We start from the raw sequence: 14,012 nt of genomic DNA, 5'->3' as shown, positions 1-14,012 counted from the left end.
GTAAAGAACTGCACACCCACAATATCGTCCCAAGCGTGACGTGCGTCTGGAGGAGGCGATTGCTCCGTCTTATACTCCGGCGTAGATCAGGCTCCAAGCGCAGAGCTCCAGTCAGAACGACCGGCTGCCACCTCAGCCCTTCCGGGCCCACCTGCCGCCCACTCTTGTCCCGGCTCCAGTCTGATGCAACCATAACAAAACCACGTGGCCACTGTCAGCTGTTTCCACCTCCTCGTCCAACCACCGCCGGCCCTGTTGGCGTCGTGGGCGGGGCTTGGGAGCTTCGCCTCCCGAGTGCGGTCAAAAGCTTGAATCCGGTTGGCGGCGGCGAGGCCGAGGTGGCGAGTTCGAACAGCCTCGCCCAATAGCGAACCGCGGGCAGGTCGAAAGGCCCCGCCTTTCCGACCGGCCGTGGTTAGGTGACTTGTTTCTTCTGTTGCCGATCCGGCGCCGGGAACGGTGACAAGCGAGTGGGAGGGAGGGAGGGAGGGAGGCCGGCGGGAGATCCTGAGCTCCGCGCTTGACCCGGGTGAAATCGAGGCCGAGGATTCAGGGCTGTCGCTGCTTATGGAGGCCGCCGGCGGGGAAGGGGAGCGGGAGGCCCTCACCTGCTTTTCCTATAACCAGGACTGCACGTACGTAAATAGGGATGGGACCCAGGGAGGGAGGACGAGGGAGAGGAGAAGGAGAACTGGAATAAGGCAGGGGTGGGGGATCGGATAGGGATATATAATGGAAGGGAAGAAGTGGCACGCAACCTAGGCTGGAGAAAAGGGAGAAATGGCGGGATTAAGAAAAGTCACCCATTTGGTCCCTCGCCGGCTGTTTCTTTTTATTTATTTTATTTTATTTATTTAAATTATTTAATTTATTTATTTTATTTATTTAGTTTGTCACTCATGTACAAGATAACAGGAATAAGAATAAATATGAATAAGAACACAGGAAATGGGGACAAATAAATGGGGACAGTAGGACAGGGATGCGCTTATGCCCGCCTCCTTACAGACCTCTTAGGAATGGGGTGAGGTCCACGGTAGAGAGTCTAAGGTTAAAGTTATGGGGGTTTGGGGATGTAACAACAGAGTCAGATAGTGCATTCCAAGCATTGACCACTCTGTTGCTGTTTTAGACCTGCTTATAAAGATCCGGAGGTTGTTCGATAGGCTATTCGTTTAGTTTTCAATCTGTCCTTTCTGTCAGTTATTGGAACAAAAACAGCCTGTTGCAAACAACAGCTTATCCAAGAGGATAGCTTTTGGAGCGGTGGCTGGTGGGGGTACTTCAATTCAGAAGGTGTTTGTGGATTCTCCCTTGTGTGGCTGCGTTTCCCTTTCTCGCCCACTTTAAAAAAAACCAAAAGTGGTATTGGGGAGATCTGAATGAACCTCGAGATTGTTCCAGTTTTCGGGGTTCTATTTATGATCGCCTCCCACCAGCTTGTGAATACATTGGTACTTTAAAAAAATTCGAAGCCAGAAGCTGTATATTTCTCTTTCCATACTTTTTGTACTAATGGTGTTCCTGGGTGCTGTTTTCTTTTCTTCTCTTTTGTATCATCCCATGGTCCAAGTGTCAAAGAAAGTCTTGTTTATAACTGGAAAGTAAAAGAAAGGAAGGAAGGAAGGATGGAACAGAAAAGAAATACTGCATCTGTGTTTTGTGCTCTGTATCTGTGTTGTTATGTCTACACAGGTGAAACATTTGTTTAAAAAGGCTAACTGGAAAGATGCCTGGGGGGGGGGAGGAACTGTGTCTTCCTGAATGAAGGAGCTTTAAAATAGAAGAAAACAGACATTTTCTTAGTATAAAATCTTTAGTGTCTCTGTTGCTATTGGTCAGGTAACTTGTAGAGCAGTGGTTCTCAACCTATGGAAGAGAAGGGGATGACACGATGTTATCATTGGGGCGTGTGAAGGCTTGAAGAAATGTTATGATTTAAATCTTGAATTAAATCTGGGGGTGGTGGCCACAAAAGAGATTTAAAGAGGATCGATAATGGAAGAAAAGGTTGAGAACTATTGTTGTAGTAGAGTGCTATCATGGAATATCCTGCCTTTCCCCCCCTGCAGTTGCATAATATTGCCTACAGAATAGTGTGATAGGTATGTAAGTAGTCATATCCTTTTTACTTGTTGCATACTTATTTTGAAACAAGTTGTGGGAAGCTGTAATTGATCCACCCAGCTTAAAAATTTTGTGTACTATAATAAACCAAAAATATATGTTAACAGTTTTGAGAAATTTGATATAGATCACTTTTTGGGTGCTAATATTAGAACTGGCATAATTTTAAATTGATATGATTTCATATATTTGTGCAAACAAAGATTTGGCATAGTGTTTTATTTTATTTTTTGCTGAGTTTTATATGGTTATTCACTTGCCATGTGACTCCAAAAAGCTTTTCCCCCAGTTGTACCCACAATCGGTTAAATTAAAGCCAGCCTTAAATTGTCATGGTGACAGAAAGTAAATTTATTCTAATATAAATGAGCTGAAACTTGCAGGATATGGAGCAATTCATAGTAGTTCTGCGAATGTAGGCATTACTTTTAAAAATGTGGAGAAAGATGTACCCTCATTTGGCTTTAAGAGGGTACTATTAAGTAATAGTGGTAGAAATGAAGCATCTAAACCACTGAAAGAAAAGTCAACAGGAAATATCTTGTTATTTTGGGAAAGTACAAGAAAAGAAGGGAATATATAATAGATTCAAAACTAACAAAAAGTTGACATGTTGATAATATTTGATATTGTTGATATGTGCAAAGCTTCAGTTTGTTCGATTTGTGTATTACAAATTATTTTAAGAGGCATAGCACCTTCTGGGTTAGCTTGCTAGAATGGTCGGGATACAGATAGACCTCGATTAGCAATCATTCATTTAGTGCCCATTCAAATTTACAACAGCACTGAAAAAAGTGACTTATTGCCATTTTTCACACTTACGACTTTGCAGCATCACTGTGGTCACGTGATCAAAATTAGGAAGCTTGGCAACTGGTTCATATTTATGATGGTTACAGAGCTCTGGGGTCATGTGATCACCTTTTGTGATCTTCTGACAAAGTCAATGGAGAAGCTGGATCTACTTAACAACTGTGTTAGTAACCTAGCAATTGCAGTGATTTACTTAAGAACTGTGGCCAGGATGGTCTTAAAATGGGGCAAAACTAACTTAACAACAGAAATTTTGGTCCCTGTTGGGGTCGTAAGTCAAGGACTACCCATTTTTTCGTGTTTTTAGAATTGGATAAAAGAAATTTTACCTCCTTAACATCTTCATTCTCTCAGATATCAATGTTAGAGTTTCTTTTTGTAGCAATTTTGATTTCTGTTCAATAAAACGTTACTCAAAACAATATGAAATTTGAATCAGAAATTGGAATATATATTATATACAAGCGAGAAAAAGAACAAGAAAGAAAAAGAAATTGCCTTGCTGGATCAAATTAAAGGTCTACTGTGTTCCTTTTCTAGCTTGTGGTCCCTAAAGAGTCAGAAGTAGTAAAGTGGAGATCAACCAGTTATTTAATGTTTCTTCCTAGTTGCCTGTGACTCTGGAGGTTCTTCACAAGCAATCGTGGGTGATTTTTGAAACTGCATAAGACTGAGATATACTGATAGCCAGTACAGTTAACTTGTATGAGAAAAAAAACCATTTCCTTAGCTTGATTTAACAGAATAACAGAGTTGGAAGGGGCCTTGGAGGTCTCAGGAAACCGTATACCATTTGAGACAAGTGGTTGTTCAATCTCTTAAAAACTTCCCGTGATGGAGCACCCACAACTTCTGAAGACAAGCCATTCCACTGGTTAATTGTTCTCACTGTCAGGAAATGTCTCTTTATTTTTAAGTTGGTTCTCTCCTTGATTAATTTCCACCCATTTTTTCTTGTTCTCCATTCAGTGCTTTAGAAAATAAGTTGTCCCCTTTTTCTTTGTGGCAGCCCCTCAAATATTCGAATACTGATATCAGGTTGAGAGTTGCTAAGCTTGAATCTAGTACTGTATCTTGGCATGAAAGCTATGTGTTCTTTACTTGATCTGGAGCTTAGTTCCTATACCTAGAGTTTAACAAAGCATAGCTCCGTGATGGCGAACCTGCGGCACGTGTGACAGAGGTGTCAAGGACAGCCCTCTCTCTTGGCATTTGCTCTGCCGCCGCGTGCTCTTATGGTTTCCAGCGCACCAGCCAGCTGGTTTTCTTAGGCACCAGAAAACGGACTGAAAACAGCACGAAAAACGGCCAAAGCCCAGGCCATTTTTCAAGCTGTTTTCAGGCCATTTTGGGGGGTATTTGGGGGGTCATAAACGGCCCCAAAAACATCCAAAATGGGCCAAAATACAGGCATGCACAGTCCAGCCAACTGGTCTTTGGGTTTCCAGTGCTCCGGCGCATGCGCATGCACACGCTCACATACACATGCATTCCCATTTGGGCGCTCGGTACCAAAAAGATTTGCCATCATAGCTAATGGCATAGCTAATAAAATACTATTCAGGTGATCTAGGTAGTCCACAACTTATGACCACAACTTATGACCACAACTGAGCCCAAAATTTGTTAAGCGAGAAATTTGTTAAGTGAGTTTTGCCTCATTTTATGATTTTTCTCACCACATTTGTTAAGTTAAATTAGTTCTTAAATTAGTTTTTAAATTAACACGGTTACACGGTTAAGTGAATCTGGTTTCCCCGTTGACGTTGCCTGTCAGAAGGTCACACAAGGGGATCACTTCACCCCAGGACACTGCAACTGTCATAAATGTGAGTCAGTTGTCAAAAACCTGTATGTAAATCATGTGACCACGGGGATGCAACCATTGTCGCAAGTGTGAAAATGGTCATAAGTCACTTTTTCCAGTGCCTTTGTGACTTCAAACGTTACTAAATGAACTGTTGTAAATGAAGGAGTATTTGTACCTTAGTCTTGGCTTCTAAAGAAAGTCAGCTTGTGCCACAATGCTTCCTGGGTCCTCTTCCAGGTGTTGGGAGTTTTCCTTCTGCCATCTTTGAAAGAATGATGGTGATCTTCCCTGGATTTTCAGCCTATGTCAGTTGGGTAGGGCAAAGACGCAAGTTAGTAACCATGTTACTAACCTTTAACAACTGCAGTGATTCGTTTAACAACGGCGGCAAGAAATGTCATAAAATGGAGCAAAACTCACTTAACAAGTCTCTTGTTTAGCCACAGAAATTGTGGGCTCCGTTGAGGTGGTAAGTTGAGGATAACCTATATTCGTGCAAGCTGTCTATTTAGAGTAAAAATTGTGTATTCAGGAATATTTCGCAGTGCATCCTGACTCTCCCTCTTTAGAATGATGCTGGAAGTTAGTTTGAAGGAAGCCAACACATAACTTTTTTTTCCAGTCATAGTCAGTTTATTTCTCACTGGAAAGTTTTACACATTCCCAAACATGGCAACTAGATTCGTGTAAAGACTGCCTTTGGTACCTGTCAGTTTAGACACAATTCCATTTTTAAAAAAGAAACATTTTAAATACAATTAATTAGAAGGGTTGTCAACAAATAATTTTCAAAGGACATGTTGGTTTTCATGGATAAAAGTGGCTCTGGAATTGGTAATGAATTCAGATCCAAAGCAGTAGCTCATTTTTATCTGAAACTAAAATATATTTAAGAAGAGGCTATTTAATATGAATTTTCTAGAATTTTGCTCTCTCCTTTCCAATACCCACCCACCCCCGCTTTTAATTGGATTGTGAACTGATAAGAAACATGAACTCTGGTTGAGCTCATCTATTTTAGACATGAAGTGTAAGTTACTCAGTTAGTTTTGAAGCTGCTGCTATTGCTTATATATTTCTTAGTAATAGTACAGTCACTGTTGTCATTGGGAGCCTTCCTTTTTAGGCCCTCTTGGAGCTGTATCTAGTGGAATGTATTTGTCAGTCTTAGGCCATTGCAGTGTTTAATTTTCTCTTGCATCACATTTCCTGCTTTACAGGTTTGTGACTGTTGTTTTATATCCGGTTCAAATCTGGGAGCCTGGCAATTTGTAAATTGTTCTAAACAATAAGATTCAGATCCCAGTACTAAAATTTGTCATAGGTTTCAGGTTGCTGGTGTGTTAAATTCAACATCACTTTCCTGTCAGTTCATTCTGGAGAAATAAAAGGCATTTGCATTTCTTAAATGGGTAAGGGACATATTGCTCACTGGAAGCAAGGTGTCTTTAAGGTATCATTTTTGGTATCTGTAAGGCTTTGACTCCACGAGGCGCACACGAACCACTACTTGATTCGGGCGGCTGCTGCATTCCCCTTTACTTTCGACTGCTGCAAGTGTTCCTGGGGGAGAGAGTGCGTGCCTGGCTGCCGCGTGGCCTCCCCCGACCTTGGCCATATTGGCGTGGGCTCCTGGATGACTGGCAGAGCCGCTGGAGCCCAAATCAGCCTCCGCTTTTGCAAGAAAGTTCCGGCGGCCATTTTGGTTTAGCCACCACGTGTGCGAGGATCGCGCTCTGACCTGCGGCTATTGGGGCCGGTGCGGGGGCTCTGCCTTGGCCTAGTGAGCGACTGGGACTGCAGGCCCAGGTCCCAATGGGGCCTACAGCGGCTTGGAATCCTCCTTCCTTTTCCATTGGAAGCATGAGTAGGGGAATGGAGGAGGGCATGGAGATCCCCCAGGGCAGGCCTAGCGGGGGGTGAGGAAGGCCCGGTGCAGGAGGTGGAGTCGGGTGTTCCCCCTCTGAGATCTTCCTCTGCCCACCGCCCATCTCGATCCTCCACGAGGGAGTAGGCCAGAAGGCACAAGACCATCGAGAAAACATTTGCCAGGGCGGAGAAACAGGCTAAGTCGGCTGGGCCTACGTCCAGGGACAGGTCCTGGTCTCCCCTCAGGCCCCTTTCGGCCCGCTCCTCTCCTAGGGGATTTAGTCCTTCTTCGTCCTCGGCCTCCCCAGACAGGTTTCACTCCTATTCCGGGAGGAGGGGGTCCCCCTTTCCCTCCCACTCAGGGGATCCTATGGAGGGTACGTCTAGGGGATACTACCCCTCGCGCAGGTTGGCTCCCCAGGGGCCTAGTTCTGCCTATGGTGATATAGAGGATTTGGATCAGCTCCCTGAAGGTCTTAAAAGGCTAATTTCTGCTACCATTTAGCGGGGCATTGCCCAGCGAGATAGAAGCTCCTTCTCTTCCAGGCATGGAGGCCTGGGCCACGCCCAGTGGCGGGCTACATCCCCTTCCATGGTTAGCGAGGCTTTGGTCATGGGGGAGGAGAATCTCCAGGACATGGGTTTCTCGGAGGATGAGGGTGCAGCCCCATTAGATGAGCCCGCTTCTTCGGGCCTCTTTGCCCCAGCCATGTTCAAAATTCTCTTGGGCAAGGCACGGAAAACCACCAAGGTGGGAACTGGGGACCCTTTGGTGCCTCCACCTAGGGATCCTGACATGGCCATGTTTTCTGCCATGGCCACAAACAAGGAGGAGATTCCGGATCCTCCCTTATTTATGGAGGTCCTGACCAACCAGTGGGCGCATCCCTCCAATTTCTCGAATCCTGGGAGCAATGACCACCGGCACTATAACGTGGAGCAGACCTTTGCCCAGGCTGTTCAGTTGCCGGCCATTGACACTCCAGTGCCTGCCCTGGTCTCCTCCTTTCTGGTGGTATCCAGCGATGCGGCGGATAAGTTGAAGCCGGAGGATAAGCGCGCTGAGAAAGAACTTCAATGCCACTGCATGGGCTATCAAGTCCGCGGCCTCGGCCTCCTATTTTAACCAGGCCATGGTCATGTGCTTAAGCAGCTCCAGGAGCGCATTCCCATCCAGGATGAGCGGCTTCACCAGGATGTCATCAAGAGATGATGGTGGCTCCTTATTGGCCCAGGAGGCCTTGGTTCGCAGACCTGGTCCAGCTGTCGGTGTCTCCTCCATGGAGGATTCTGCGGGAGGAGGTGATCTTGCAGCAGGGGGTCCTGCTTCACCTGGAGCCCCAGTGGCTCCATCTTACCGCTTGGCTCTTGAACGGCAGATACTGAAGGGGGCTAACCTGTCCTCCGGGGTCATTCATACCATCGAGGCGTCTCGGCGTCCTTCTGTGACCCGCATCTACAATTCCACTTGGGCGGCCTTTGTCCGGTGGTGTTCTCTTGGTATTTCTCTTGACAGGGCCACTATTCCTAATGTCTTGGATTTCCTGCAGAAGGGCCTTGAAGGCGGACTTTCACAGAATATGTTGCGCCGCCAGGTGGCAGCTTTGTCTTCGGTCCTGGGGGGGGTGGGGTCTGCTTCCCTCTCCCATGTTCCCCTGATCAAGCATTTTCTGAAGGGCTAATCTTAGGCTAATCTTAGGCCTCCTCCCGTCCACAGGTTCCCCACATGGGATCTTCCCCTGGTCCTCAGGGCGTTGACGGAGGCCCCGTTCGAACCTCTCCGGTCTGTTCATCTTCGGTTCTTGTCTCTGAAAGTGGCTTTCCTAGTGGCGGTTACCTCCGCCCGACGTATTTCAGAACTGGGCGCTCTGTCCTCCAGGGACGACCTGTGCCATTTTCACCAGGACAGGGTGGTGCTTCGCCTTGATCCTACCCTCATCCTGAAGGTAAACACTCCCTTTCATAGGGCTCAGGAGATCGTCCTGCCCGACTTTTGCCCGGGCCCGTCCAATGATAGGGAGAGGCTCTGGCATCGGTTGGACGTGCGCCGTGCTCTGTGGATCTACCTCCAGCGGACCGAGGGGGTCCTTAGGTCGGAGGCCTTGTTTGTTTCGTTCCAGCTGGGAATGTTAGGTTCTAGGGTGTCCTTGACCACCATTGGCTGTTGGTTGCATCAGGCCATTGTGGAGGCCTATGGAGCAGCTGGTCGTCCGGCCCCGTTGGGCATCACGGCCCATTCTACTAGGAGTGCCGCGACCACGGTGGTGTCGGCCACGAGGGCTCCATTTGAGGACATTTGTTGTGCGGCCACTTGGGCTTCTCCAACACTTTTCATCTGACATTATCGTCTGGATGCCTTCGCTTCGGCGGACACGTCCTTTGGTCGGAGGGTCTTGCAGAGGGTGGCGGCCGATGCTTCCCTGGGCCTTAGTGGTTTCTTGTTCTCCCTCTCTGGGACTAAAGCTTGGGTATGTCCCACACGTGACCACTCCCTCCCTTCCTCTGGAAAAAGAACATTAGTCTTACCTGATCGTGTCTTTTAAGAGGAAGGGAGAGAGTGGTAAACGACCCGCCCTGGGGTTTTCTTTGGGGTCAAGGGGAGGGCCTGGGTGGTTCCCTGGGGGCTTGGTTGTTGTTGTGTTTGTTGTTTCAGTTCTACCGTTCGCCTTCGAGGAAACTGGGCCAGGATTGGAAAGCACCAGTATTTAAGAGTTTGCTCTCAGTCTTTGGACCAATCAGGCTTTGAGAATACCCACATGTGACCACTCCCTCCCTTCCTCTTAAAAGACACGTTCAGGTAAGGCCAACATTCTTTCTGTAAACCGCTTAGAGAAGGCTGTAAAGCACTGCAAAGTGGTATATAAATCTAAGTGCTATTGATGTTTTTGCCTCTATTTACTTACTTATTTACAGATAATCCTCAATTATGACCGATTGTTTAACAACCATTCAACATGACAACATATCTCCCCCAGAGCTACTTACCCATTTTGGAAGTTACAACAACTACATACTGTGGTTCTCCCTATCCCCCCCTGATCATATGATCGTATTTTGGGTATTAAAAACTGGCTCACTTTCATGGTCCTTTGCAGCATCTTTCAGTCACATGATTGCAATTTGTGATATTTTTTGTCACAAAATTTGACAAACATACTAATTGGAGAAAATGGATTCACTTAATGACTATTGTGTTCACTTAGTGACTGCTGCATATCATAAAATCAGATTTGATCATATGTTGCCTTGACTTAACACTGCAACAATTTATGACTGTAATTTCAGGTTCAGTTGTAAGTTGAGGGTGTCTTTACTTACATATAAAGAAAAAAAGGAAGAAATCTTGCACCAACCTTTAGCGTCATTTTACAGAACTGTCTTTGGCCTCTTCAAAAGCTTCACCGGGATGGTATAAGTTTTCCAAAAATCTAGTTTGTTTCTCATAAATAGAACTTTTCCATTATTCAAAAGTTTTGTAAAGTAATTTTGTGAGTGTGCCTTTTATGTACTAAAATTCCAGTTGTGCCAAAGTTGTTTCTATTTACTCTACTATGAATAGGATATGTACCAGAATTGACTTGGAAATGTAGTAAACTAGCAAATTGTTTCTTTGTAATATAGCTTTGTAAAATCACATGTATATAGATTTTACATTGTAGGGAAATTTAACTTCAACAGATGAAAAATCTAGGCTAAAATATCTTAGTTTTGTGTAGGATATTGTGGTGAATCAAGATAGGAAAACTGAATTTGTCTAAACCACACAGTGTAAGTACAGTGTATTTAATTTTTTTAAATAACAACAGCAGCTTCATAGTTGCATAACAAAACCCAAAATACAGTAGCCTTTTGCAGAAAAACAGGTTCTTGTGACAGCATAAACTTTCTTGTTCATAAACTGCAAATAAATAAAAATAACTGTTATATTCAAACTGCCATGTGGTGGTTTTTTTTTAATTACTTACAGAAGTTTGTGTGTGTGTGTGTGTGTGTGTGTGTGTGTGTGTGTGTGTGTGTGTATTCCAGCATAACTCTGGAATGCCTCTAGCAATTTCAACCAAACTTGGTACACAGATGACTTACTCTCTGGAAAAAAATACTATGGTGGTAAGAGACCCCTTACACCCCTCGGGATATGTGTTCTGTTAAGATACAGCCTGTGCCTTAAAATGGCTTCTACTGTACTGCTGTAAAATGGCTTCTATTGTACAGTGCAGTGGAGTTGCCATAGTAACGGCTTCACAGTACTCCACAAGGGGGCTCCCTCTGGTAAGGGGGAAAATTCAATATTAGAAATTACGTTTGGCCGGACATTTCCCCCCTATAAATAAATACCGGGGCAACGCCGGATTATCAGCTAGTAGTATATAAGATTAAGGCCATAGTCTAATGCTGTAGTATAACCTCAGACTAAAGCAAAAACTCAGACCACTATATCAATTAACTGTGTAGGAATCAAGCTTGTCTTTTCTGAAAGAAAAGTGAGATATCAATTATAGAAATGTTTTCTTCTATCAGAAGTTTGCTCAGTCCTAGCTCAGTCCTTTTTCGGATAGCTGTGCTAATGAAGTGGTTCACTACTCTCAGTTCTAGCTATAGGCATACAGCTTGAGATGTTTCTGCAGGATTGAAGCAAAGTGGAATGAAACTGCTTTGGGTTTTAAAATCCTTTCATTTCCCAGGAATATCCCAGAATTGGAAATCTATTTTTGAAAAGTTTGTTGAGAAAGACAATATGACAGAAGAAAAAGTGGCCGTGTATCTTCCCCAAATAGTTTAAGATGTCAGGATTTTAGTTGGCAGAAATCTGCCACTTTGTACCCCAATTAGATTGCCACATTATTTTTCATCTTCAAATTTAATCAAAGTTTAAGGATTATTTGGCCATAGCTTGGACAACTTTCTTTGTGGCCAAGGGCATTTAAAAACATATTTCTTTGTGATTAAAGGATCCATAGCAAAATCATTCTTAATCTAGAACCATGATGGCAATCCTATGGCACGTGTGCCACAGGTGGCACAAGGAGCCATTTGTCAGGGCATGCAAGGCATTGCCCTGTCAGCTGGCCAACGCGCATGCTTCGGCCTTCTTATGAGGCCATTTTTCACCCTGCGGAAAAATCGGCCCTACGGGCAAACCGGAACTTCAGGAATGGACTTCCGGTTTGCTCGTAGGGCCGGTTTTAGCCCTCCGGAGCCTTCAGAGACCTTCAGGACCTTCAGCAAAAAACGGCCCTACGAGCAAACCAGAAGTCAGTTTCGCACTCCGGAGGCTTCAGGAAAGCTCCTGAAGCCTCCGGGGGGGAGGGGCGGGGGGGAGAAGAGGCTGTTTCGCCCTCCCCAGGCTCCTATAAAGCCTCCGAAGCCTGGGGAGGGTAAAAAAAGCTTACCAAAAATGGGGGGGGAGCGCTGTTCGTGCACATAGCATTATGGATGTGGCACGCCCGGCACAACCCCCCTGCACTCCCTGAGTGCACACGAACCAAAAAAGGTTTGCAATCAAATACTTAGCAAATGGAGAATCTGTATGTAGCAACTTTGCTGTAAATAACATATTTGCATTTTAAATGGTGCTGTTAATGGGGATTATTCATATGAATTTTCAAATTGGGTGGCAACAAAATTAATTATGGCTGACTATTTGGCATTCTCCCAGGATCTGTTAACTTTCTGTGAATATTCAGCTGGATAACTATTCAGATAGCACTTAATTCTGAAAGCTGGATCTCCATCCAGCATCTATTCATTAGTCCTTCCTTTAGTCTTACGGTATATTTGATGTCATATGAGATCCTCTTGCATAAGGTGATCAACCAAGGTAAATATATCTCCTGAATGCGAAACAATTTGTAGAGATTAGTTCTTTGTACAGTAGTCGTTCTTTGATTTCTGAGTCATATTTTACCAGCAATTAGTAAATAAAGTAAATATGCAAACACTCCATATTTTGAATTAGCTTTTCAAATTCATTCAAATCTATGTGTGTTCTGTGTTGTTTTTGCAGTTCCTTTGAAGCTATTCTGCTTATTTGAAGCTATCCAAACAGATCAGTTATTTCAATGACATGGATTAAGTATTTGTGTGATCCTTGAGGATGTAAGAATCTAACCCAAATATTTTAATCTTTCTGTACATGCTAGGAATAGAGAATAAGAAAGAATAGAATAGATAAACTTTCTACAGCATCTTGCATTTGGAAGTAGCTCTTTAGAGAAAGTACTATAATTCCTATTAACATCAAACAAGATAAATGCTGTTAAATGTTGTTATGGAAGCTTGATGGCAGTTGGTAATGGCAACAAGATCATAAAATAGACTGGCTGCCTTTTGGAGATTAGTTGCATCAGCTCTGATTATTGAATTGTCCTGCACTTAATATCAAATCTCAGGGATTTCTTTTCTGTTCAGCACAAAATCTGTATCCCATTCAGTTCAGGTGAGAGTAGACAATAATACCTATATTTGTCTCAGATTCAGATATAGCCTGATTAAGCAACTAGAATAGAATAGAATTCTTTATTGACCAAGTGTGATTGCACACACAAGGAATTTGTCTTTGATGCATATGCTCTCTGTACGTAAAAGGACAAGATAGATTTGTCAAGAATCATAAGGTACAACACTTAATGATAGTCATAGGGTACAAATAAGCAATCAGGAAACAATCAATATAAATATAAATAGTAAGGATACAAGCCACAAAGTTGCAGTCCTGCAGTCATAAGTGGGAGGAAATGGGTGATAGGAATGATGAGAAGACTAATAGCAATAGTAATGCAGCCTTAGTGAATAGTTTGACAGTGGTAAGAGAATTATTTGTTTAGCTGAGTGATGGCGTTCGGGGAAAAACTGTTCTTGTGCCTAGTCTTGGTTTTGAGGGTAGGAGTTGAAACAATTTATGTCCAGGATGCGAAGAGTCTGTAAATATTTTCACTGCCCTCTTTTTGAATCGTGCAGTGTACAGGTCCTCAGGAAGGCAGATAGGCAGTAATTGTTTTTTCTGCAGTTTTGCATTCTGCAGTAATTGTATTTTTCTGCAGAAATAGCCCAATAAATCAGTTGGAGGAGGGATGGCCCCATGAGCAGCCAATTAAAAAATGTTATCGATAATATATTTTTTATTTTTAATGCTGTCGTACTGTTTTGATCTGTGATCATACATAATAATAAACACCAAGACTGAAATATTAATGACAAAATGGCCTCACTTGGAAAGAATTACATTTTCAGCCTTTTTTCATTTTTTGGATTTTGGTATTTTGTTTAAATATAAAAATGCATTAAGAGCATTTTACTAACTTGCCAAGAAAAAAAATCATGAGGGAAATGTGGTACTGTGTTTGATTATCTCGTGTTTAACTTTAGTGGCAGAAATCTGGCTTCTCATTAA

General features: G+C 43.7%; 1 protein-coding gene across 2 annotated transcripts in view; it reads left to right on the top strand.

The window, feature by feature from the left end:
• Positions 1 to 338: 338 nt before the first annotated feature.
• WIPI1 (WD repeat domain, phosphoinositide interacting 1) overlaps positions 339 to 14,012 on the top strand; it is a 48,431-nt gene continuing 34,757 nt past the window's right edge. The window contains exon 1 of one of the 2 annotated variants that reach the window (XM_032209548.1): positions 339 to 419. Coding sequence is in view for 1 of the 2 variants with exons in the window: in XM_032209547.1 (XP_032065438.1) it covers positions 568 to 635 (68 nt within the window). In the remaining variant the exon portion in view is untranslated. Of the gene's footprint in view, positions 420 to 465; positions 636 to 14,012 lie in introns of those variants that run through there. The other variant, XM_032209547.1, reaches the window with a different exon arrangement.

This window comes from Thamnophis elegans, chromosome 2 (assembly GCF_009769535.1).
Source record: "Thamnophis elegans isolate rThaEle1 chromosome 2, rThaEle1.pri, whole genome shotgun sequence".
Lineage (NCBI taxonomy): Eukaryota > Metazoa > Chordata > Lepidosauria > Squamata > Colubridae > Thamnophis > Thamnophis elegans.
This window is presented reverse-complemented; position numbering and strand designations above follow the sequence as displayed.